The following is a 26,197-nucleotide window of genomic DNA, read 5'->3' as shown; positions in this document are numbered from 1 at the left end:
GATCAAATTGAAGATTAAATAACAACAGCACCTTGGACAATCCCAATTAGGATCTGGTGGTCGCCCCCCCCCTCATGCTATACCCCCTAGCAGGGGGACCTTTAGCAAGTGCTCCCTAGTTCTCTGTGTAGGGAGGCAGAAACTATTAGATAATTTGTTGGGTACAAACCAGAACTGCAAATAACAGTTCCCAGAATATCATGAATGCTACTATTTCAGTCACTTCTCACTTTCTAAAGTGTTTGTCCTTCACAGTTTACATATCTGTTAAGGAAAACACCACGCAACTTTGTTGCCACAGAAATGATGAAGTGGCTTTAAAATAAGTAAACTGCTTGTTGTTTTTTATTTGCAAATTTCAAGAATAGCATGGAATAACCTTTAAACAAAGAAGAAGAATATGCCAAAATGTGTGCATCGCTGAGCTACTGCCAGGATCAGCAGTTCTGGCAAAAGGTTTTCCAAACCTTGGAACAATCTGTAGATTACAAATGCTTCATATCCTTCCACAGTTGTTTAAAAAAGAAAAACACCATTTGACTACTCATACTATAAACATGCAGCAGAGAGCTTGAAATTTTTAAAAAACAAATTAGATTATTGTAGTCAACTTTCTTCTGTGCAGAGAATGTATATAGAATACTTCATCACTGAGCACAAGTAATTTCTAAATACAGCCAATAATTTGTAACTGGATTTGGCTGTTGTAGCCCTGAAATCATATGAGAAAAGGACTCGTATCTAATTTTGCATATTTTTTAAAATGCTACAGAAAATTATGATCACACCATTTCAATACAATTTTTCAGATCTACAGTTTAGATTTGTTAACAGGTATAACTGATAAAAATTTCCAGTATGGTCCCAGGCATTACAATCAGCCAAGATGAGGAAAGCTGTTCCTGTATATCATCTTAAATGTTTGTGTTTCACAGCTCTGTTATTGTTTTCTTGATTCATCCAAATCATTTCTGACCTACTTATCAGAAATTAAGAACCCATTTGCCTTCTAAATCCTCTGAAATCAATTTAGTAGCCTTTAGGAATTATGATTATGGTTTGAAAAGTCTCCACCACAATTATTAAACCAGATTAAAGCATAAAAATAGGGAATTCTGGGGAGCGATTGTTCTCAATCTTTTCTTCACCGTCTACCAAAGGACCAAAAACTCCCCTGATGCAATTAATTCCCTTTACTGGAAATGGGGAAACAGAAGCCCACCAAGGATGGGGGGAGAGAGAGGGGGAGTTTGTTGTACAACTGTCTGACTCTAAGGATCAGGAGAACAGTAGTACAGGTAGTCCTCAACTTACAACTACAATTGAGCCCAAAATTTCTGTTGTTAACTGAAATATTTGTTACATGAGTTTTGTCCCATTTTATCACTTTTCTTGTCATAGTTGTTAAGTGAATCACTTCAGTTGATAAGTTAGTAATCCAGTTGTTAAGTGAATCTGGTTTCACCATTGATTTGCTCATCAGAAGGTCACAAAAGGGGATCACATGACCTTGGGTCACAGCAATCGTCATAAGTATGAACCAGTTGCCATTCATCTGAATTTTGATCACATGATCATGGGGATGCTGCAAAGGTTGTAACTTTGAAAAACAGGCATTGGTCACATTTTACAGTGATGCTGTATCTTTGGTCACTAAATGAACTGTTGAAAGTCAAGGACTACCTGTACTTTTTCTAGTTAAGGAATTTTATTAAAGACACAAGCTTCATCTCATGAAGTGAGATGATTCCTTTTTATAAATCTACTAGTCCAAAAACATGCTACCCAACTCCTTATTTTTTGCCAGGTTTTTTGTTGCTATTGTTATTGCTATATTTGTTTGAATAAGTCATTATATACCAACATATAAATTGTACTTTATTTATTTAGTCTTATTATTCATCAAAAATAAAGCCATTCTATTTCTCTCTACAGGTTTCTTTATGCACATCAATGAATAGATTACAAATATGTCTATTTCTAGTACAAAGAGTACCCCCTGTGCTCAACTCATATTGTGAAAGTCATAGAATTCATTACGAATTTCAGGATAAGAGTTGTTATAGGTTGTGAACCAAGGTCCTTTATCTTACAGTACTTGTAACCAAGACTGAAACACTCTGACAAAAAGCGCACGGCATATCTTGCCACTAAATTTGTAGCAGTCACCTGTAACTCTTATCTCTTCGGATTTTCTTTTGAAAAAAATAAACATTTTGAAAAAAGTTTTCAGGCTTTTTTAAAATTTCGATTTGCAAACTGAATATAGTGGAACACTGAAAAACAGACAAGATCTTTACACAAAGATGAATTGACAAATTGGAAAACTGTAAGGTTAGAATCAGGTCTGTTTTAGACCCGTTGAGCAGTATTACTGCTACCTACCTAGTGAGACTCCTTCAAAATTCAACAACTAGATTCTTTTGAAAACATTCACACACTCCTCCACCATCCATTCATGCACTCTTCTTAGCATAATAGATAATTGATTTAAAATGTATTGCGCGAATAGGCTTTTTATACACTATCAGTATTTTTAATTAGTAAGAATAGGGGACAAACACCTTATCATTCTAATTAGCATTCTACCCAGCACCAATGTCCTGGATTAAAAACTGTAAATTTAAGAATAAAGGTCATTAGAAGCAAAAAGCAAAAATTACCTTCCTTATACCACTGCTATTTTTGTGTGCAGTCATTTAGCAACATTTTTTTCCGTTTTTTTTGAATGAAGCAACCCAACTCTACCCTCCCTCAATCCTCCTAATGCAATTTTCAAGTGAGAAGACACTGGTGTTGTTTTCTTTTTCCTGGATAATCTCACTAGCAGAAAAACAGAGGGAGAAGTGGGGAATTGTAATGCAGGGTTACTGATCCAGAAATTATAGCAAAGAAAGAATTGACCTCTAGGGAGCTCCACCCCTTTAACAAGCTTTCCTACAGCTGCAGCTACTGTATAGCTACCCAAGGCTGATGGGAAAGTTTCATACAAAACTACACAGAAATAAAATCTAAATCATGGCAATGAACAGACTGTCAGCTGTATCCAACTGGAATTTGATTCTGGGACAACATTAAGTACATGAGAAGGCACCCAAAAGAATAAAGACAAAGATTTGAATTTTTAGCTTTAGAGACAACAGATTATAATTCTTCAGAGGGTACGTGAGCATTGTGTCAAAATCACCTGTGACAGAACATGCAGATAGTCCTCGACTTATGAACACAATTGAGCTCAAAATTTTTGTTGCTAAGTGAGACATTTGTTAAATGAATTTTGCCCCATTTTTATGACCATTCTTGCCACAATTGTTAAGTGAATCACTGCAGTTGTTAAATTGTTAACACAGTTGTTAAGTGAATCTGGCTTCCCCCCTTGACTTTGTCAAAAGGTCGCAAAAGGTGATCACCTGATCGTGAGACACTGCAATGGTCATAAATGTGAGCCAGTTTACAAGTGTCTTAATTTTGATCACGTGACCATGGGGATGCTGCATTGGTTGTAAACATGAAAAACGGTCGTAAGTTACTGTTTTCAGTCCTGTTGTGACTTTGAATAGTCACTAAATGAACTGTTGTAAGTCGAGGACTACCTGTGCTTCTTGTAAAGACATTGATATAAAATCTTAGCACAACGAGTCAAGAATCACTACTACCTTATGACTCTGTAAATGTAGGTATGTTATGGCCTCTGGGCCACATCTGGCCCTTTGGCTGTCCCTGTCCTGCCCACATGAAGTCAGTCTGAAACTAGAAATAAAGTACAAATGAGGATACACAATGTATGCAATACCACTGCATAGTTTTTGCTTTAAAAATGACTTTTCTTTTTTCAATTTATTTGTGGATGTTTGTGTGGGTGCCTACACACCTTCACAGCACTATTGGTGCGGCTCTGCCCAACAATCCGTTTTTCATATGGCCCCTTGGGAAAATTAATTGCCAATGTAGCCCAATGTAGCACAAGGCTTTTTTAAACTGTGTTCTGACCTAGGCTTCCTTAACAAGCATGAAGCAGAGTCTTGGTCCTGGCAAAATCTATTTTATTTACACGACTGTGAATTCCTTTCATTCACAGTCAGCAAGGCTTGGCAAACAGTCTTTCAGAGGAATATTTATCAACACAAACCTTATCTCACTTGGCGAGCTGCCAGATAACTAGTTTCCAAACACGGGGCAAGGCAACACTTGGCACAGTCTCTTATAATCACAAACAGAACTTTCCACTCTTGAAATGACGGAAGAAACAAATTGTTTCCTGCAAAAGCCCCCTCCCTGTTCGCTCCTCTTTTGTTTCCTATGGGAGGGGGTCAATCATCTCCAAGGTGTGGCTTTACTCCGAAGTCGACCCTGCTTTCTTCGTTGTTCTTGTCATCTGTCAGCTCTGCGCATGCGCACACTGGGAACAGGCTCCAGCTGTTCCTCTGCCTCTAGCTTCCTCTCTGCCTCTAGCTGCTGTCTAGCTTCCTCTCTGCCTCTCAATGCAGAGCCTTCATCTGAGCTTCCCTCAGCCCCTAGGACTGGCCCATATTCCTCCCCAACCTCTGCTGCCAGCACCGCTAGCCGCTGGTAGGCCACAACAAACTGATCTCTTTTTGATAAGTATGCAGAGGAGAGAGAATCAATTTTATCATTATTTCACTTCTACTACCCTTCATCCACATTACATATTGGCTTCATGTTACACTAGGTTCAAATGCATTTACCCAACTACATAAGGAATTCATTTACATATAGGAATGGGGCATCACAAACAAGAACACGCATTTCACATCAGCTTCCTTATAACCTATATCTAGTTATTGGTGAAGAAGTGCCCAAAAATCTAGCTACATCTCTGGGAATGTGAGATCTTTTTGAATACTAATTTATTTTAATGTGTTATTGCAATGTTGCATCTCCATAACAATTCATCTGAGTTTGGCAAGCCTTGTCTCTATAAATTTTTATCCTTTTCAGGAAACTGTCTCCTATCATTTCTCCTTTTATTTTGATCCTAACAGAATCATTTTCCTTCTACCTTAGACGCAAGTCTAAGACAAAAAGCTCATTTCTGTGATTCTGTTAAAAGTTTGAAAATAACTTAAGACAGGTTCAGAGTAACAGATTATAAGTGTTAAAAATTACTTCAGGATTTTATTTGAAATTATTGACTTACATCTATGACAGAGGAGCTACAACTACATCTTATTAGCATTCCTTGTGTGACCTTTGCATTCAGTTTTGCATTTTGGGAAAGGAGAAGAAGATGGATTTTTAAAAGGTAATATAAATATTCTATACCTTTTTTTATTATATTTTTTTATTTTTTATTAACAAACATGTAAAATACACAAACACAAAACCTAGACGTACACCACATTTACACAATACAAAATGAACAGGAGCTTCCTGTTCTTTCTAATAGCAATTATCAATCGATACCGCTCACCTTATATTATTTCCCCTTCTATTGTATTTCATTGGATAAATATTCTATACCTTATAAATACTTGAATCCATTTCACCCCTTAAAACTTTTGAACATCCCTTTCAAAACAGGCTTAATCCTATCTAACATTTGGAATATGGGCCTCTTGAATATATTCACATTTGAATAAGTGTTTGATCTTTTTTGTTTTTTAAATCACTGATGCTGCTTTTCATATAATATACAAATCGCTGTAATAAAATTGGCTCATTGACGACAGTTGTTTTCCCCTTCTGCTGAGCAACACACCTGCTACTGCTGTACTACCATATTTACATGTGGCACCTGGGCATTCTTGCTTGCTAAGATTAAAAATATGTTTATTGCAGCACTTTCGTAAGTGGTTTTGTAAAAGAACATCATTCAACCATCTAAATCTCAAGCAGCATACTAGAACAAGATATTGGGAACAGATGTTAGGACTTTTGTAGACCAACTTGTTCCAAAGGAGATTTGCTTTGCAAGTGAGAGAAGCAAATTGCATTTGATTTCTATCACAATACCTTAACATAGGTAAAGGTTTTCCCTGTCCAGTCACTTCTGACTCCAGGGCACGGTGCTCATCTCCGTTTCTTAGCCAGGGAGCCAACATTGTCCGAAGACCTTTTCTGTGATCATGTGACCAAGGCACACAGAATGCTGTTACTTCTCATTTAAATGGTACCTCTTTATTTATTCACATATACATACTTTCAAACTTCTAGGTGAGCAGGAGCTGGGGAAATAACAGGAGCTCTCCCTGTCGCCGGCACTTGGGTCTTGAATCCAGGCAGCCAACTTTCCAGTTAACAAGCTCAGGGTCTTTAACTGCTGGGCCACTGTGCCCACACCTTAACGTAACATGTGAAACTACTCATCTTTTTTTTAAAAAAAGTGCAGGTTTAGTAAACTAGGTTGTGACTGTTTTTTGATCAATTAGCTATGTGCCATCAAAGTCAACATCATCTCTAAGCAACCAACAGATAGTTTCTCCAGGATGACCATGGCTATCTTCACCAATAATAAAAGCACAAAAAGAACATGTAAAGGCAGAGGAAATGAGAAGGGAAGATCATTTTAGGTGCTGACCTATGGAGCTCTATTAGGTCACTCAGTTTATGCTCAAAAATTTCCTAGATGGAAGTAATTGAAGCAATATACCGGTAATTATGTCTTCACATTTCCACACAAAGGCAGTAGTTGACGGGTTTGGCATTCAACGCTATATACCTGCAGACACCTACTTTCCTAAAAGAAATATTTCTTGCTTTTATCTGTACAATGCAGAACAGATGTGACTATATGAAACGAGCAATATGGGACACTATTAGCTTGCGCTGTTCAAGGAAAGAAACTGGAGAGAATTTCCAGCTTTCCCTGAGCATGGGAAGTATACTTCAACTTTCCCCACTGATGGAAAATGGGACCTTTGCCAATTTACATCCCATAAAATGATGTCCCCATTGAAACTGTGACCCGACTTCCTTTTTTTCCTTCCCTCCACACCTCCACACACTAAACTCCAATGCAAATTTTTAATCAAGGATATTTTCCGCAATAAAAAAGCTGATGCCATCAGAACAATGTGTTCTTCTGGCCATCAAATCATGAACAGTACCCCTTTTTTATGACCCTGCACATTTGCCAAAACCCTGGGAAGCTGAAGCCTGGTTTACCCAACTAAGGCACTGTTAAACCAACACTGAACCGTAAACCAAGTAACGCCAGGTTGAGTCGGCTACTGGGTGAATGCGTCGTGGAAAGACCATCATTTCATATTTAGTCCGCCGTTAACAATGCACGAGAAGCCCTGGGTTGCTGCTTATTCTCCTTCCCTGATGGCACCGAGACCGGGAAGGGAGGAGGAGCAAAGAAAAGGGGGGAGACTATACTTAACCACCACCACCACCCCGAGAGCAGAAGTTACCTACGTTGCGTAATAAAGACGGTCGCCCGCAACATTTCTCTGCCTGGGGCGGAAACTCCAAAAGCGCTCCAGCGGGGAGCTTCCCCTTCGGCTCCCGAGACAGACGGGCGTTCCACACGCCGGGCTTGCTGCGTCCCTCTCAGCCCCGCTTGCCTGGACGCCTGCGCCCGCTTCCTATTACTGGTTAGCCCTCCCTTCGTTCACACGCCCCCGCCAGCGTCAGGCTCCCTAGGCCAAAGAGGCCGCCTTCCCCGAAAGACCTATCCGCGGCTGCAGCCGGGCCCAGAGCCCTCCTCCTTCCCGCCCACCAAAACAAACCTCTGCTGCTCTGAGGGCGGAGCAGGACACGGAGGGACACGGAGGCAGGAAGCGGCCATGGCGGACTGGGGCCGAGGTGAGTGCAAAAAAAAAAGGAGGAGGAGGAGAGGAGGAAAGAGCGAGTGGCTGCCGCGGCTCTCCTTTTCTTCATTGCCTTGACAGGTTAATTAGTTTTGGAAGAGAAGAGGGGTGCAAAATAAGGAAGGTGTGTTCTCGAGTCATCCTCTTCTTAGAGGTCTCTCCATTCCTTTCGCATTACTCCAGCCTTTTGGGGATGGAGAAGGGCATCATCGGCTGTGGAACAGCTGGCAGGCAGCTAGCAGGAGGGAATGTCCTCCGGGAAGAACAGCTGCCTTCTCTGTTCTCTTCTCTCCGTGGCCACCACGCCAGCTTTCCTGCTTTCACTTAAAGATCTTGGTTGGGGCCGAAGAAAGGCAATAGGAAAATACAGAATAACAGAGTTGGAAGGGATCTTGGAGGTCTTCTAGTCCCAAATCCCTGCCCAAACAGGAGACCATATGAAATGGTGCTAGGATACACCGATATGTGGAACTGGGTAGGCTTTGTTGGCATAGCCATTTTTAATTTTTATCTTTTTGCAAAAGTATTTATTTTGGAACTCTGCCAGCTCAATAACATTTTGAATCTGGAATTTGTAGGAAATGTTCCCTGTTTGTGTGAAATTCTCTAGAGATCTGTAGGTAACCCACTCTTTGTCCTTTTCTACGAACTCCTACATGCTGTTCTTAAGCTGTTCTTAAGTTATGACTTTTTTTCTTTTGCAGGTCCAAACACAAATGCGGTGGATGATATGTTAGATGTGGAAAATAAGCGCAGGACAGAAAATCTGGCCACTAAAGTCACCCGTCTAAAATCGGTTGGTAGCTCACTCTATCTGTTAGTTTTTCACTGCTAGCTTATTTTAATCGGTTTTCTATGCTGGATTTTCCCCCCCTATATTGCTATTGAGGAAAAGAAAATTGTAAGTTTGATCAATCTTTTCCAAAATCAGTATTATTACTAAAATATATCAAAGATGAGAATGTTAAAAACAATATTTTTTTCTTTTTTTAAATCTAGCTTGCACTGGACATTGACAAAGATGCTGAGGATGAAAACAGGTACCTGGATAATATGGTAAAGAACTATTCGCAGTTCATGTGGAATTATTAGTGAAACCTTCCTTATACTTGTGCCCTCATTCTGTGAAGGATGAGTTATGTAATTCAATACATTTGAGTTATGTAAAAAAAACAATTTTGTGAGAAGATTGTACCAATCACATTTAAAGAAGTTATTGCTACTAAACTTTCTTCCTTCCTGGCAACTTTCATCATTTTATTTTTATTCCAAAGCAAAAACAACAACAATCCAATGTATTTTATCCTGCCATAGAGTTCTCAGAGATGTATGTTTGTGTGTGCTACTTTTCTAAAAGAAGTCAAATATGACCCTTTGGTGTCCTGGTATCAAGAACTGCTTTGTATAATTAATTTGGTGGAATCAATTTCAAAAGGATTTCCTATATATAAATATTTCCATGTATGCAACTACAAATCATATGTAGGCTATTGCATATTATAAAAACAACAAGTCGTCTGTAATGATGGGTTTCTTATGCTGGTAAATCACAACCAGTCATGGCAGCTGCAGCTTGTTATTTTATTTATTGATTGATTTTATATTGCCTCCTATTCGCCCATGGTGACTCCAGGCGACTTACAGAATATAAAACCACATTTAAAACAAAAACTATCAAAAAGAAATTATTATAGTACAATATAACAAAATCACCCCCACCCCTCAACAACAGATCACAAGAGCCATTTAATGGGCTCTATCGCACTCTGGGTTTCCCAAGCCCGCTGGCAGAACCAGGTCTTCAATGCCTTCTGGAAGACAATTAGAGTGGGGGCCATTCTAATGGGGAATGATGTTCCAAAGAGAGAGCCACCATGGAGAAGGCCCTTCTTCTGGGTCCCACCAGGTGTATCTCCCTTGGGTATAGGACCCGCAACATTAAAGGCCTCCCCGCTCTGATGGGTTGGGTGGATGTGACCAGGAAGAGACGGTCCCTCAGATAACCTGGTCCCAAGCCATGAAGGGTTTTAAAGGTGACATCCAGCACCTTGAATTGCATCAGGAAGCAAATCAGCAACCAATGCAGCTCCCGCAGGAGAGGTGATACAAGTGCACACCGGGGTCTATTTCATGCACATGTCAGCTTTCACTTTATATTATCTTTTGTAATATTTTTGCATATGATATGTTCTGTTCCTCACACTGTTTTGTAAGATTTGAGTTTAATAGTCTCTATTATTAATAAAAATAAATGATGGACCTCAAACATGTAATTTTTCTCCTATTGGATAAATTGTGAAGATAAATAATGTTAGAGAATTCATAGTGAAAAATACTGCAGCATCACTGTAGTATTACATTATGAATGTTGCCAATGTAAGAAGTATGTTTACGTATGTCTACAATTTAGAGCTGAGGTGGCGCAGTGGTTAAATGCAGCACTGCAGGCTACTTCAGCTGACTGCAGTTCGGCTGTTCAAATCTCACCCGCTCAGGTGGGTAAATGAAGACCCGGATCGTTGTTGGGGGCAATATGCTGACTCTGTAAACCGCTTAGAGAGGGCTGAAAGCCCTATGAAGCGGTATATAAGTCTAACTGCTACTGCTATTAATTGATTTGATCTAGGAGCTGTCCAACTGAAGAATGACTAGGTTGCTCACAATACAATGAAGGAAATAAAAACACAGTTCTGAAAGACAAAACCAGAAGAGCAAGGGAAAAAAAGAACAAGATAGTTGATAGAATTTCTCTTTCAGATATTTAACAGTTTAATTAATTTTTTATTTAAATGGGAATGGAAAAATCTCTCAGATTGATTCTAGATTTTCTTAACTATTTTGAGCAATGGGATATCTATTCTATAATGCATTACAGTTATCTTTTTTGTTTTTGTTTTAGGATTCTGATTTTATGAGTGTGACAGGTCTTCTCACAGGAAGCGTGAAGCGTTTCTCCACCATGACTCGGTCAGGAAGGGACAACCGCAAGCTTCTCTGTTATGTCTCTGGTGGACTGGTTCTTGTCTTCTTCATCTTGTATTATTTGATAACGAGAGCACGAACTTGAGGGAAATTGTTAAAGTTTTGTACTGGATGTTAGTTGAAGGAAAAAAGTGGTAATGGAAAATGGAACTGCGGATGACCGTCAGATGTGTATCTTGGAAAGTATTTAAATTTTCACAGTAACCCAGAAGCTCCTTTATGAACTACAGGATGATCTCTCCATTCAGAACTCATCTTTTTCTTTAAAGCGGATATGATGTTGTGTCTCTCTACTTGAAAGTTCAAATGCAACACAATTCACTAAAATGAAGTCTCTTTCCCTCAGCCTTGTATTAGCTTGCTGTCTTTTCTTGGTGAAAGAGGAAGCATGTTGATGATTTGCTTTCTGCAGTTTATGGTTCAGTAGAAAAATCCTAACAATGTTTAGTTAAAATATTCTAATGCCCAGTTTAAAGGGGGAGATGGTTGCTTAAAAGACAGATGTTGGAATATGTGCATTTTTTAGAAGTAGTTTGTCACATTGGAATGTCTTAAAGCAAAATTGCTTTATCACTTTTTGGATAAACCAGCAGCTATAAACAATGATCGATTGTTAACTCTCAGAGGTGTGTAGAAGAACAGAGTTGGACTTAAAGCACACACAAAATAGAAAACACATTGAATATGTGACTGTTATTTCTGCTTTTTCCCCCTGTCCATTCTAATTAAACCCTTAACTGATTTGCCAGTTTTGAGTTGTACTAACCATGTAGTAAGTTAATGTATCCTCATTTTTTAAACTTTGTCCAAATCAACCTTAAGGTTCTTTTTTTAATTTGATGTATTGGTTCTAGATTAAAAATTCAATTTTATGCATATTTTCCTAGATTGTATTTTATTGACTTCAATAAGATTTATTTTTGAATAACATGCATAGGATTTCACTGTAGTTCTAGAGGTGTTTTGACAACTATTGATTGTTTACTGATTCTCATCTCGCTAGAATCAATATTATTTTCTTTCTGATGTTTATTATTAAAGCATTAGCAGCATTTAAGCCAAGATAGTATGTACAATTACAGGCACTGCTCAACTTATGACCACAGATGAGCACAAAATTTCCATTGCTAAGCAAGAAAATTGTTAAGTGAGTTTTGCCCCATTTTATAGCCTTTCTTGCCACAGTTGTTAAGTGAATCACTGCAGTTATTAAGTTAATAACATGGTTATAAAGTGTATCTGACTTCACTATTGATTTTGCCTGTTAGAAGATCACAAAAACTTGTCACATGACCCCGGAACAATGCAATTATCATAGATACATGTGTGTTCCAAGCATTCAAAATTTGATCACGTGACCATGGGGATATTGCAAGAATTGTATATGTGAAAAACAGCCATAAGTCACTTTTTCAGTGCCATTGTAATTTTGAATGGCCACTAAATGAAAGGTTATAAGTTGAGGACTACCTATAAGAAGGCAATTGTGTATTTGTCTACTGAAAAGGACTCTCGGTGTACAACACAAGACATTTATTTCATATCTGATTCATCAGTACTTTTGGTTTCCAAAATACAGTTTACCACCATATGTGGTTCCATAGTGGGAGGAAAAAGAATAGAAGGAACAAGATATCCAGTGCTGATCCCATTTGAATCTTCCTGTAATTGATATACATGTACTTTTCACTTGAAGCAAGTGAATATTCTTTTGTAGGTGAATCTGAATTGTAACTTATCTCACAATTGAAATAGTAACAGTCACATTATATTTAAATTTGAAAATAAAGTAAGTTTAATCGTTTGACAACATTCCCAGTTTTCCAGTTTTTTCTCAATCTTGGCCATTTTAAAATGTGTGGACTTTCAACTCCCAAACTTCCCCAGCCAGCCAGGCCTCCTATTTTCAATATTGTGTACTATAAAAGGACAATTAGTTTTCATTGAAAAAAAGGACAAAGTAAACCCAATTTATTTCCAATTTATTTATTCTAAACGAAGATAGTAAAGTGATATGCAAATTATTTTTATGTGACTTACTACAAGAATAGCAAGTTGTGTGAAATAGTTCTGAAGCAGGAATCCAAGTAGTTTTTTAGGGGGGGGGGAATATAATATAAAATATTTCTAATTTTAATTTCTGGAAAATGACACCATGGTCTCTATATTAGTGTCAAAATCTAGGCATATATTCAGCAGAGCAAAATTTGCAATGGGCTCTCTTCATCCCAAAAGGTGGCTGTGGCACATTCTTTTTGTCAGAGAGATTAGAACATCAGTCTCAAACGATAACTGGTTACTGAATATTTGTGGTAGTCCTTCCAGACAGGTGGTTATAAAACAGGGTGAAACAGTTGTTAGTTGGTTTTGAAGCTTTAAAAATGGGTAGCTTTGAAACGTGGGCAACATGATACAAAAACAAGTTGAAAAACCAATGTGATTTCTGCACAGAGGACAAAGTCAGTAAACATCCACAATCACAGGGGTTGTATAATCGGAATGTCTGATTCCAAAACTGCACACAGGAACACAAGATATCTAGAGATGGGAGGATGAAAGCAGGTAAGGCAAAATAGACCTGTCTTCTGGCTATTGGTACATTTTCATACTGTAAAATTAGTACATTTTAATAGCATTTATTTTCTTTGAATAAGAAAAATATAGTTTGTAATAGCAAACATGGTAATGGTAGGCACCAAGGCCCATTTAGTAGAGGAGGTCCCCTAGGGAGAGAGCTAAAATACTATGCCCTTCCCTCAATCTTGACTTTTAACTGCTGAGTGCAGCCAATAAAAGGACACCCAGCCACTATTTTCCTGCTGATACAGCAGCTGTAAGCTTGAGCCTCATGAGGATCTCTTCTGACTTTGAGCCACCCATGTCCCTCAACTTCTTGCCCCAGAAGACACCTTCCCTCACTTAGACAAGTAAGAGTATCCTTTTATGCCTAGGCCTCTTTTATGCCTCTTTGCTGCCATCAAGTGGTCTTCTGAAGCTTTGATAATGGAATCCCTGGAGGTACATTGTAGTACAGCAGACTCTTTCAGGCTACAGAAACTTTTAGTTGCCTTTAAAAAAACAACAACTCAGAACCTATGATTAAAAGGCACACATCTGATGATATACAATAGTATATCCAGAGCATTGTAATGATAGAAAATTAGCTACATTTGAGTGAAGATGTTTTTTTTATATCCTTAGTCTCCCATGAAACTCCATTAAGTCTTAGGTTCTCCATTTGAAATTCCATGGATGTAATTTGAAAAGGAATGTTGTGTGGGATGCCTATTCTTTCTCCCTGTATCCCTTCAAAAACTAGTAGAAGAAGAGCCAGAGGAAGAAAGGGAGAAATCAGCAGAAACAGTTGAAGAAGCTGTTGGAGCCTCCAGGGATTCCACTTCCAGCGCATGTGCTAGTCAAAGGGAAGTAGAAAAGAAGGGGAGAGCAATCCTTGTAATGCCAGTTCTTCTATTCTTTGCTTCCTTTTTCCTTCAATACCTTTCTTCCTCTATAACTCCTCTTGAGGCCCTGGACTTGAGCTATCATGTCTGGATCATAAAAATCTAGGCTTTAAAAAACTCTTCTATCATCTTATGGAATAGATCAGAGGTCTTCAAACTTGGCAACTTGAAGACTTGTGGACTTCAACTTCCAGAATTCTGGGAGTTGAAGTCCACAAGTCTTCAAGTTGCTAAGTTTGGGGACCCCTGGTATAGATAATCATTTCTCAACTTTGGCAACTAAGATAGCTGGATCTCAACACCTAATTCTAGGCATTGAGTTATCAAAGTTGAGAAACACTGGTCTATATTCCACAGTTCAATATGATGGCCTTTCTTTAGACAATCAGACTTGTTGACAGTATGGGGTGGCCAGAGGAAGCTTTTCAGCCCTTTTCTTAGACTAGAGCTAAAAGCTACAGTTTTAGCTCAGTTTATGGGAACAGCTTCCATTACAGTTGGAATTCTGAATATCATAGTCCTGTAGTTTAAGAAAGCAGGAAGTTTCTTCTAGGATAAGATAAAAGTTAGGAAGAATGAACGCCCAATTTCATTCCTAATGTAACAAGCTATTGGAATATGAGAATGGATTATACGAATGTTGCAGGGTAAAGGAAACTATCATATTTATTGAATATTAGTGGGGCCAGTGTAAGCACAGAGCATTTGAATTCTTAAAAATAAAGTATATAGCAAAATGTTCTCCTTGCTTCTTCCATTGTACAAGAACAAATACAACATTCTTCCCTCCATACATTTTTTAGCCCTAATAAATTTCATAACCTTTTTCAGATGGACGGACATTTTTTTCTAGAAAATAAATATAATTTTCTCACCTTTCCCAGTTCGTACTCTGCAGGTCCAGGCATTTTGTCAGTTTTCTGGTCTTTGAGTCGGCCTGCCATGGTATATTTTGGTGCACTCTTTTTGTAGATCTCTACACTGGGCTTGTTATATGCTGCTGGACCTGGGGTCTAGAAAGGAAAAACCACACAATGCTCCAAGGCGAAAAGCAACTTAGATAGCTCATATATTGTCTTCTAGAAAAACTGGACAGCTCATGACACATTTCATGAATCATTGTTATGTGCACAGTCAGGAATTATTTTGTTCCTTCTGCTTTTTATTAATTTAAATAATAATATTCTTATCTAGCCTTCTTTGATTGAATACAGCTTTTCTACCAATCTGATAGTATTGGGGAAAGTTCCAGATAGCTGCAGACTAAGGCAGTGAAGGCTTCCTTCTTTCAGCCTCCCTTGCACTTACAGGTATCCTGCTTAACAACCCACACATCTGAACGCAACTAGGACTGTCTGGATTTGCTGTTGGTAAGTGATGCAATCCTTGACATTGCTCTTTTTTTTTTAATAAAAAAAAAATTTTGTTACATAAACAACACATGCCCACAACAGTGGGGGAAAAAATCAAAACACAAAAAAGACAAAAAACAAGGCAGAGAAAACAAAAACAAAAAACAAGTATATGTTATAAAAAAGTATATCAGCTGGTTACAACATGTTTTTGTGCATCTCTTCCATTAATTCATATTAATTCAAATATCTTAACTCAAATGTTTACCATATTAACATCATCATACCTCCACTTTTAGTTGACTACAGTTGTTTAAACATCCTTCATCCTTAACTATGCCAAAGATTTAATCCATAACCACATGCTAGCATTTTATTTACTTGTTTATAAAATCCTCCATATCAAATCCTCATATCCTGTTTTAGGATATCAAACATCAAACATCAAATCCTCATATCCTATTTTAGCTAAACATCCATAATATTTAATACCAAAAATTCCATCCTCCATGTATATAGTTTATTATCATTCTCCTTTCTTTATGTAATTATATCGTATATCATAGCATTTTCCCCATATTAGTTAAGATTTAACTGTATATAGTTTTGTTTTATTTTTTAATAGTAATAATTATTGTGATTAATAACCTTTATATATGGTCCAAAAATATTTCTAACCTTCCCTTCTCATATCCAATTATTATTTATCATATCAACTCCACATTATATACATTACTATCATTATCAATTATTATTCAACTATATCTATTACAAATGAATTTAATTAGGTTTAGCTAGTTTGAATTGTATTCTTCCATCTATCAGCCTGTGTCTCTCCAGTAACAAAACCTCCTTAATCCTGTTGCCATTCGTGGGTCGAGTTCTCCAAACGTCTTTATGAGCAAGTCCATACAAAAAAATCTTTGCACCTTTTTGCTTATGGTGCCTCTCATATAATGCTGCCGTCCTCCGTTTGTTTCCTTTTTCAGCTTGTCTTTAATTCTCAGTGGTGGTATCAAAAGTTTTGCAGATGGTATTTCATAAAGTATAAATTCTTTAATGCTTCTCACTCCTCCTACGCTCTGTCTTTCAAAGTAAATCTTCTGTGTGGCTGCCCTCCCCCCCTTCAGACATTCCATCTTTTTCTCCCTCAGAGGTAAGCCAGTTGCCTGGAATATCAGCAAGTTGAAAATCTTCATCTCTGACATCCTTCGTTTGTATTTCAAGAACATTCAAACATTCAACATTCTCATTTTTTTCTTCATATTTTGTTGCTAAAAACAGCAGATAATCCAGTTTCCTCTCAAATCTATCATATGTGGCAGATAGTTTTTGTAGTGCGGAAAAAATCATTTGAATAGAGACTTGAATCGACGCCATATTTGTACACAGTTAGTATTTTTCCTTTGGAAACTCTAAGGTATTTGCAAGTAAAAACAAGCTGGGAGCTGTACAATCTTATCTGATCTTAGACCAATCCAGCCAAGCAATAAAAGTGTCAAGTTGTAAGGAGCCAAATTATAGTGAATTGGTTTACAGCCACTTACAGAGGATCAGAGGAGATGTTGGAGTAATCTTTCCTTTGTCCATGTAAATAGCATTTAAAACATTTTAAAAATAGGATAACCACCATCCATAAACCAATAAAGAGATCGAAATCGCCACTAGATTCTTCTGTTCTTTGGTTTCAATTAGCTTACATTTTTATGCGGACTGTCTTTCTCTGAGTAATAAAATCACCTTACCAGCTGGAAAACACTTTCGCCATTCTTTGGAGCTATCTGCAGTTTCGGTTAGCCTACGGCTAATCCAGAAGTCACTGGCAAAGGAGGTTAAATTCCAAGTCCCCAGGGACTTTGCGAACGTCTCTGGGGTCACTGGATCTCCTCCTACCTTTCACTGTCTCTCCGGGACAGCTTGGGTCCAAAAAGGGACCGTCCAAATGCTTCGGAATAGAGGAATTTCAGGAATAGCCTGAAAATCCGTCTTCTTACTGCTAAGCCCCGCCTTCTTGACATTGCTCTTTACGGCCACATCACATAGCAACTGAAATCTTGGTCCCAATTGCCACTGTAACCTAAAGTCTAGCTGTAGAGTCTTAGTTCATTGCCAGGAGACAGATTTATGTTCTGTTGGGATAGGATGGAGGAGTGTGTGAGTAAGAGAAAAACAAAGACGGGGGCAAAAAGAATGGTGGTTTTAGCCAGGGGAATGATTTCAGGAAAAGAACACTACTTTAAGGAGCTGGAGATAGATGCTCTGCGTGTGTTCACATCTGCCCCAAAGCATAACCGAAGGGCTGAATAGTCCAAGAAAATATTACTTTGGCCTAAGTAAGAATTATTTGAAATTATGTATCCGATTTTCTAGGTAACTCATGTTGGTATTATATGTGTAAATGCACTGGCATTCACTTTTCAGCAACTGATGATCTACTGACTAACAGAATGGAGTCAGTTGGAAGGGATCTTGGAGGTCTTGTAGTCCAACCCCCTGCTCAGGCAGGAAACTCTATACCATTTCAGACAAATCGTTGTCCAGTCTCTTCTTAAAATCTTCCAGTATTGGAGCATTCACAACTTCTGGAGGCAAGTTGTTCCGTAGATTAATTGTTCTAACTGTCAGAAAATTTCTTCTTAGTTCTAGGTTGTTTCTCTCCTTGATCAGTTTCCAACCATTGTTTCTTGTCCTGCCCTCAGGTGCTTTGGAGAATAGCTTGACACCCTCTTCTTCCAATACTCCTGAGATATTGGAACACTGCAACCTAGTCCTTTTTTTCATTAAACTAGACACACCCAATTCCAGCAACCATTTTTTATATGTTTTAGCTTTCAATCCCCTAATCATCTTTGCTCTTCTCTGCACTCTTTCTAGAGTCTCCACATCTTTTTTACATCATAGTGACCAAAACTGGATGCAGTATTCCAAGTGTGGCCTTAGCAACGCATTATAAAGTAGTTATTAACACTTAACGTGACTACCAGGGAGCAGTAGAATAGAGAGCTAAAATTGTGCACTCTTTCTTCTCTATTTTCTATCCCTCTGCCTATTCTTTGTTTATGATATTTCTAATCTCGGGTTGCTTCCAGAAACCACGCAGCGCAGAGAAGCAGCAGCTATGTTGAAAGCTGCTTCTCTGCACTGCGTGCTTTCCGGATGGGACTTAGAGGAAAGCAGCAGCTCACAGCTTCTAAATTGCACAGGAGACACTCTCTCTCTCAGTAAGAGCAGCAGCAGAGAGAAGCAACTACTGACCCAGAGAACAAATTGAGGGTCTCTTCAAAAGACTGAGCCTCAGTAAGGGATGGTTACAAGATCTCTGTTGCAGCGCTTTAGGTAAAAAGAACCATCCCGCAGTTGGAGGCCAGAGGGGGGCAGCAGCAAGAGCCGAGGTGGCGCAGTGGTTAAATGCAGCACTGCAGGCTACTGCTAGATCAGCAGTTCAGCGGTTCAAATCTCACCGGCTCAGGGTTGACTCAGCCTTCCATCCTTCCGAGGTGGGTAAAATGAGGACCCAAGATTGTTGGGGGCAATATGCTGACTCTCTGTAAACTGCTTAGAGAGGGCTGAAAGCCCTATGAAGCGGTATATAAGTCTACTGCTATTGCTATTGCTATAGCATGTGGGCAGAGGCCCAGGACAAGGTGGAGTCGGGAAATGGCATGTTCCCCAACCTGGTCAAGGTAGGCAGTGAGCGGGCCAAGGCTCCGGGGCAAGGCCAGAGCCGTGGAATGATGTGTCCCTGGGCCGCGACCCCAGGCAAAGGGCAAATGGGTGGCATGCTTATCTTTGGTGAGCAGAGCAGGCAAGGCATGGAGATTAGCTGGACCACGTGGCAAAGGGAAGATAATATATAGGGCAGGGTGGGGTGGGGTAGGGTGGGCGAGGCTAGCCAGTGATTGATTTTACCGGTTTTCCAAACTGCGCAAAATTATAACAACCGGTTCACCCAAACTGGCTGAATGCCACCCCTGAGTGTAACCATTATGCTGCCCAACTGTAAGTAGCAGAAGACCAGAAATGTTAGGTTTAAAAGCCAAATGTGTTTCCAGATTGTCCATTGTGGTAATGAAATTACTGATACAACAAAATAAGAATTGAGTCCACAGATTACCTTGTGAAGGTCTTCATCAAAACGTCCAAGCTTATTCTTTCCTGTCATAGAATAGGAAGGGCTGCCTACGGTAGCCACTGAGTGTGGTCCAATGACCTCTGGAATCATATAATTGTTAGGACCTGGAAAAATGTGAATATTACCAAAATGAAGAGTGAGAATTCTGGCAATCCTGGAGAAAGAGACTGGTAATCACTGATTTTCAGAGTGCTATTTTGGGTTTGTGTAGACTAGGATTTGGGAATAACAGCCTTCTACTTTCTGGCACTTTTTAAACATGTTCCAGGATTTGAGTTCCCAGAATATTTTGAAAAGAAACTTTCCTGTAGCATTGCTGATTGGGAATTCTGAAAATTGAACCCACAAATTACCCAGACTATGGAAGGTTGTTCATGAGAATAGTTGAGTATTTTTTTAATGTCAAACTATCATAAATGATTTTTGAATACTTTCATGTCCAAAGCCAATTTCTGAATTTTATTGTTTAAAGAGGTATGAAGGGCTCTTTCCCTGCTATGCCCATTTTTTGTTGTGGTTCTTGTTTAAATCAATTTCCCACCAAGTTTATATTCTAGCTGCACAATTGGTCCAACAAATTGTGGATAGACATAGTGCAACAGAGATAGGCACAACTGAAGCTTACCTCAATGAGAAAAAAAAATCTTTTGTAGTGGAAAGAATCACAATTCTATGGTCTTCGGTTCAATTACACATAATCAAATTCAGTTGGGCTTTCATCAAGGAAACCTGCATGGAACTGAGCTGCATTCCAGTTTATTAGATGATATTGCTCTGAATTGTGAATTAACAGGATCTGGGTATGACTCCTTCAAACAATAGCAAAGCCAAACAACAAACAGAAGGAATCGGACTTACCTGGTGTGCTATCCACCTTTCCTCCATGAGTTCGATACCCCATGGAATGCATGGGGGAAGCTTTATAGATAACCTTTTTTGCCTTATCAGGTGAGTAACAGGCTAGGAAAAACAGACAACATTGCTTAAAACTAGATTTAAACTTAATTTTCATTGTGCCTCTTAAAGTAGGACTGAGCAATTTTATTCAGGATCAGGTATTGTTCTTCCCTTTTTAGGTTAGATCGGAGACCACACTTTAAAAAAGTAGATAGGGTTGGCTCACAAGACGGGGGGATGGGAATGGAGCAAAAAAATTGATTTAATTTAATTTAATTTCAAATTTCCTGAAAATAAAGTAAATAATTAAGATGTGATTAATTATTGAGTGTGTCCCCTCCCCACAGTTAAAAATATAGTGGCCATTTTTGGAATGGCTTTGGAAATACTTAAGGTGTCAAGAAATCTCAGAGCTGTAAGCCAAACTGGGATACTGGGTACTAAAAAATAAATCATTCTGGAAGAAGCAGTGGTAAACCACTTCTGTATTATTACTAGGACATGGACTTTTTCTGTGGCCACCATGAGCCAAGGTAGTTGCAGGATAAAATATAATCTTTGCACCATTTCTTTTTCTTGCAAAGAGGAACAGTGTTAGAATTTTAGAAGTAATACTTAGGAGAAAAAACATGCAAAGCAGTAAGCTAGAGAAAAAGGTGTGTGTCTGTGTACACAAAAAAGTTCTCTTATCTAGTCAACATGATCAATTTGTTCATCTCAATATTCACATTTTGAACAAATAGCTTGCCCATTCTTATAATCCAGGTATACTAGCTTGCTTATTTATTTATTTATTTGATTGATTAATTGATTGAGTACTGCCCACATCTGATCTAAAGGTGACTATTGTCTGAAAGTTGAAGTCAGTTCTTCAAGCACCAAGATCTATTTTTTAACAAAGCCTTCTTGTTAACTGAAAACAGTTCTGTATCATGAAACTGCGTAGGATAACATCAATTCCTTTTCTTGTACAGGTGATGACAGGTTTTTGCTTCTATTTAACCACACAGAATCTTTCAAAATCAGAGCTCTTAGAAGAGGCAATCCACTTGATTTATATACTTGGGATAGAAGTCTGTTACTCACCAGGACCTGGGGTAGTCTCCACTTTTGTTTCAGTTCGCCCACTTAATGAATAAGAGGGACCAGTCTTAATTCCTCTATTAGTCACAGTACCCTGCACAAAGTAAGGACCTGGAACATTGTCCTTGCTAGATGGAGGCTTTGCACCATACATGCTGTAGGCAGGCGCTTTCCTTTTGGTGGGAATGTGCGACACATAACCTGGGGAAAAAAGAGTTGCATCATGTCAATTTTATAGTAGTGTGACCCCCTAAAATGATAAATCATATCCCTTTGCAAGGATATCCCAACCACAGTCAGAGAAACCCTTAGACGAGAGATGTGAGTCCGATAACATCTTTTCTAATTAAGAAATGTCATTAAAAGGTATAAACTCTTTGAATTTCATCCAGTGCTTTTATGTGCTGCAGTTCATGAAAGCTTATGCCTTTTAATAATACATTTGTTGGGAAAAGTGTAATCAGATTCCTGACTTAATCATCAGAAATTTTGCATTAAGTTGTATCATTTTAGTACCTTCTCTTCGGATGACAAACTTTGAAATCCCTGTTTCTTAATATCCTATAATCCAATACAGAAATGAGAGGAAAACCTAGGATTGTGTTCTGAAAAACTGTTTTTTTCTCCCAATTTAGAAACTGCAACACCCAAAATTTCTTTCTGGCTGGGAATTGTGATTGAAATTCATCTGGAGGGTGCCAAGCCAAGAAACCTGGTCTATACATTAACAGAATAACACAGTTGGAAGGAACCTTACAGGTCTTCTAGTCCCTGTTCTAACTTCCTGTTCAAGCAAGAAACCCTATATCATTTCATACAGATGGTTGTTCAATCTCTTCTTAAAAACTTCCAGGAGCACCCACAACTTCTGGAGGCAAGTCATTTCACAGATCAATTGTTCTGTCAGGAAATTTTGTCTTAGTTCTAGGTTGCTTCTCTCCTTGATTACTTTCCATCCATTGCATCTGATCTTGCCTTCAGGTGCTTTGACCCCCCCCCTTCTTTGTGGCAGATCTTTAGATATTGGACACTGTTATTATGTCACCCCTAGTCTTCTATTAAACTAGACATACCCAATTCGAGCAATCATTATTTATGTTTTAGCGCCAATCCCCTAATCATCTTTGTTGCTCTTCTCTGCACTCTTTCTAGAGTCCCAACATCTTTTTTTACATTGTGGTGATCAAAACTGGATGCAGTATTCCAAGTGTGGTCTTACCAAGACATTATTTTTGCTGACACTTTTCCCAAATGATTTTCAAAAAGTTGTTTGATTTCTGGGTATAAACCAGCTGAAAATAAAAATGGCTTAATAAAGTAACTTCCCAATTTCAACCTCACTAGCCCCAATTTTGTCTAGAATGAAGTCTTTGGTATTCCATCTGGACCATGCTTCCCATGGCCCTGAAGTGGTGCAATCCTCTATTTTTTTTATCCTTCCCACCAATGCTGGGAAAGCAGGAGCAAATCTTTTCCCTTTGCTTTGAGAACGTGTTTTCCCGTTTCTTTGAGAACGTGTAATTTCCATTGATGGACAACTTCCCATCAAGGGCTTCTATTGATGGGTTGGTTAAAAAGCAAGGGGGGGGGAGATCTAAAGAGAAAACACCATTGTTTTACAATTCTTCCTGTCACCTGGCTAGAAGGGGAAACTGGCAAAAAATTTGTCAATTTATCTTATCTTTATTTAATAATCCTCCATGTTTTTATTCTTCTATTGGTGAACTTGGTAGGGGGAAAAAAGGTTCTGAGTTTCATAATCCAGTGACAAGATGAATGGGGAAATTAGATTCAATTGTGAATGACAGTTGAGAAATGGGTGGCAGCTAAGCAGCCCAGGGCAAGATGGTTGTGGAAAGCAAGTGACCTATAGCACCTCATGGCCAATTAGAAAGCAATATTTGTCTACAATGAAATGAAGCACAACAGATACATAGGGCAGCATGGCCAGTGCTGATACAAATTGAAAAATCTTGATGTGCAGCCCAAAATAGCTGAGGTTATCTTTCTGATGGCTAGGGTACGAAGGCAGGGAAAGGATGGCCTCATCCATGGTTGCCCTTGGGAAACAGCTAGTTGTCTGGATTTATGCTGGCACAACTTGGATGTGCAGATCTACTCTCAACATCATCACCAACGTTAGGTGCTTCCAATTCAAATTATTGTGTTGATTGAGAATTCTCGATGTTGCAGCTTCATCACTTTTGGGGGATATTAAGTGGAGGTGGTTGATCTAGATTTTAAGTTTTATGATGTTCCTGACCTAATGTCAAAAGTTTGAGAGGATGATTTTTCAGAAGGTCTCCAAGCCCTGAAATTAAATTCTACTTGAATCAGGAGAAAAAACACCAAAATTAGTATTACAGTTTTAAAAAGCCATAAAAATAATAAGTATAGAACATTAAATAAAATAGCAGCAAGCAAGTAATATAGTAACACATCAGGCACTTACTGGTAGGGATCTCACTGTTGAAATGTGCAGAAAATCATTACAGAAAATTATTTCCAAAAGGGAATACATGTGGGTATATTGTGATGTCTTTTCATTTTGAATTCTTTTTTTTAAAAAATCAGTTCTACTAATTGTTATTATTGGATGTTCCACATTGTTATCCAAGACATTTTTGGGTGGGGTCTGCTGTAAATGGCAATGATAAATAAATATATAACAAAACACTGACTATGTTTTAAAGTCCTGACTGATGGAACAATTTTATTTCTGTTTATTTACCTGTTGCCCCTTGTATGCAGTACTTGGGGCCAGGACTGGTATACTGGGCCATGATTGGGCCTCTTGGACGATGAGGCCTCCATGTTCCTATCCAACCTCCTTGGCTCATGGTGGATACTTATTCCAAAACCTGAGAAATGAAGAACACACAACAATTTTTTAAAAACACAAACGGGATATTTCCTTTTATATTTTATGCAGCCTTACTGCATTTTCTTTGCTTTATTGGCATCCAAGTGCTAAGAAAACATTTGGTCTTTACTTCCTATTTTAAGGTAGTCCTCAACTTACCACCATTCATTTAGTGGCCATTTAAGTTACAACAGCACGGGGCTTGGAGGGTCTAAAAGGAATTAAGGTTAGGCAGCAAGAATACAGAGTGCGGGGCTTTGCGGATGATTTGGTCATAATATTGGAACAACCGCAGGAATCCAGTATGGTTTTAATGAATACGATTAATCAATATGGTCAAGTGTCTGGTTTTAAAATAAACTTAGGGAAAATAAAAATATTAGCCATAAATATGAATACTAAACAGAAGGAGGAATTAGGAGGAATGTTAGGATGTTAGGTAGTCAAAAAGGTTAAATATCTTGGAGTTAATATTTCAATCTCAAATGGGAAATTATACAAGTATAATTATGAACCACTTTGGCATAGTATACAGATAGAGATGAAAAAATGGGAGAAGTTACATTTATCTTTGCTGGGAAGAATCGCGGCAGTGAAAATGAATATCTTACCAAAAATTTTATTTCTTTTCCAAATGTTACCTATACTTTAAAAAGATGCAAATCTTTTAGAATGGCAGAAGGGTATCAATACATTTGTATGGGCAGGAAAGAAGTTGAGAGTAAAGCTGAAAATAATGCAAGATATACGCGAGAGGGGAGGCTTGAAACTACCCAATTTAAAACTATATTATGACGCAGTGGTGTTGTCCGTAATTAGTGATTGGATAAATTTAAGTAATGATAGGATACTGAACCTTGAGGGATATGATCTGGTATATGGTTGGCATGCTTACTTGTTATTTAAGTTACAACAGCATTGAAAAATGTGACTTGTGTAACTTCTGACCCTTTTTCACACTGATCATTGTGGCATCCCCATGATGAAGTGATCAAAAGTCAGACACGTGGCAGTTGGCATGTTCTTTGCATGTATAGTTGCAGTGCCGCAGGGTCATGTGATCACTTTTTATGACTTTCTGATAAGCAAAGTCAATGGGGAAGCCAGATTCACTTAATGATTGTGTTACTAACTTAACATCTCGAATGATTCATTTAACAACTGGCAAGAAATGTCATAAATGGGGCAAAACTCACTGAATAACTATCTTGCTTAGCAACCAAAATTGGGGGCTCGATTGTGGTCGTACGTTAAGGCCCACCTGTACTCCCTTTCTCCTTCTGTTTTCACCTTTTCCATCTACACTTAGTGGAGAAGTATCGAAAAAAGGAGAGAAGGCATAGGAAGCAGCAATTGCATTGGGAAGAGTCATGGTAGACTTTTGTGAGGAGAAAAGTATTTTGATTGATTAGTGAGTGATTGCGTATCATCAAGTCACTGTTGACCTTTAGCAATCCCATCTTGTAGATAGATTTCTCTATTACAATCTGTCACCAACAAGATTTTTCAAGTCTTCCAGTAATGGGCAAAAATAAATTGATCACTAAATGCTGATTCCTAAACACTTTTTCCTGAAGAATGTATATTGATTTTTCTGGATTGAACTCACCTATACAAGTATTTACGATTACATACCTAATTTATTTTTTCAG

At 38.4% G+C, this 26,197-nt stretch overlaps 3 protein-coding genes across 4 annotated transcripts in view; 1 reads left to right on the top strand and 2 right to left on the bottom strand.

The window, feature by feature from the left end:
* Nucleotides 1–7,567, bottom strand: part of RIC8A (RIC8 guanine nucleotide exchange factor A) — a 34,545-nt gene extending 26,978 nt beyond the window's left edge. The window contains exon 1 of one of the 2 annotated variants that reach the window (XM_014064817.2): nt 7,381–7,567. The gene's annotated coding sequence lies outside the window, so the exon portion shown is untranslated. The remainder of the gene's footprint in view (nt 1–7,380) is intronic. The other variant, XM_014064818.2, reaches the window with a different exon arrangement.
* An 85-nt stretch (nt 7,568–7,652) lies between these two features.
* Nucleotides 7,653–11,633, top strand: BET1L (Bet1 golgi vesicular membrane trafficking protein like). The gene is made up of 4 exons (XM_087715530.1): nt 7,653–7,770; nt 8,480–8,571; nt 8,775–8,831; nt 10,675–11,633. The coding sequence occupies exons 1-4, from the start codon at nt 7,752–7,754 to the stop codon at nt 10,840–10,842; spliced, it is 336 nt and encodes a 111-aa protein (XP_087571656.1). The 5' UTR covers nt 7,653–7,751; the 3' UTR covers nt 10,843–11,633.
* Nucleotides 11,634–12,863: 1,230 nt separating this feature from the next.
* CIMAP1A (ciliary microtubule associated protein 1A) lies at nt 12,864–24,522 on the bottom strand. The gene is made up of 6 exons (XM_087715519.1): nt 24,414–24,522; nt 21,686–21,883; nt 20,561–20,662; nt 19,685–19,806; nt 15,094–15,231; nt 12,864–13,295 (listed from the first exon to the last, which is right to left on the bottom strand). Exons 1-6 carry the CDS (start codon nt 24,520–24,522, stop codon nt 13,218–13,220), a joined length of 747 nt encoding a protein of 248 aa, XP_087571645.1. The 3' UTR covers nt 12,864–13,217.
* Between the last annotated feature and the right edge of the window lie 1,675 nt (nt 24,523–26,197).

The sequence above is a fragment of the Thamnophis sirtalis genome, unplaced genomic scaffold (assembly GCF_051295495.1).
Source record: "Thamnophis sirtalis isolate CommonGarterSnake01/CBP01778 unplaced genomic scaffold, rThaSir2_p1.2 scaffold_1, whole genome shotgun sequence".
Taxonomy (NCBI): domain Eukaryota; kingdom Metazoa; phylum Chordata; class Lepidosauria; order Squamata; family Natricidae; genus Thamnophis; species Thamnophis sirtalis.
The sequence above is the reverse complement of the archived record's forward strand: the minus strand, read 5'-3'. Positions and strand labels throughout refer to the sequence as shown.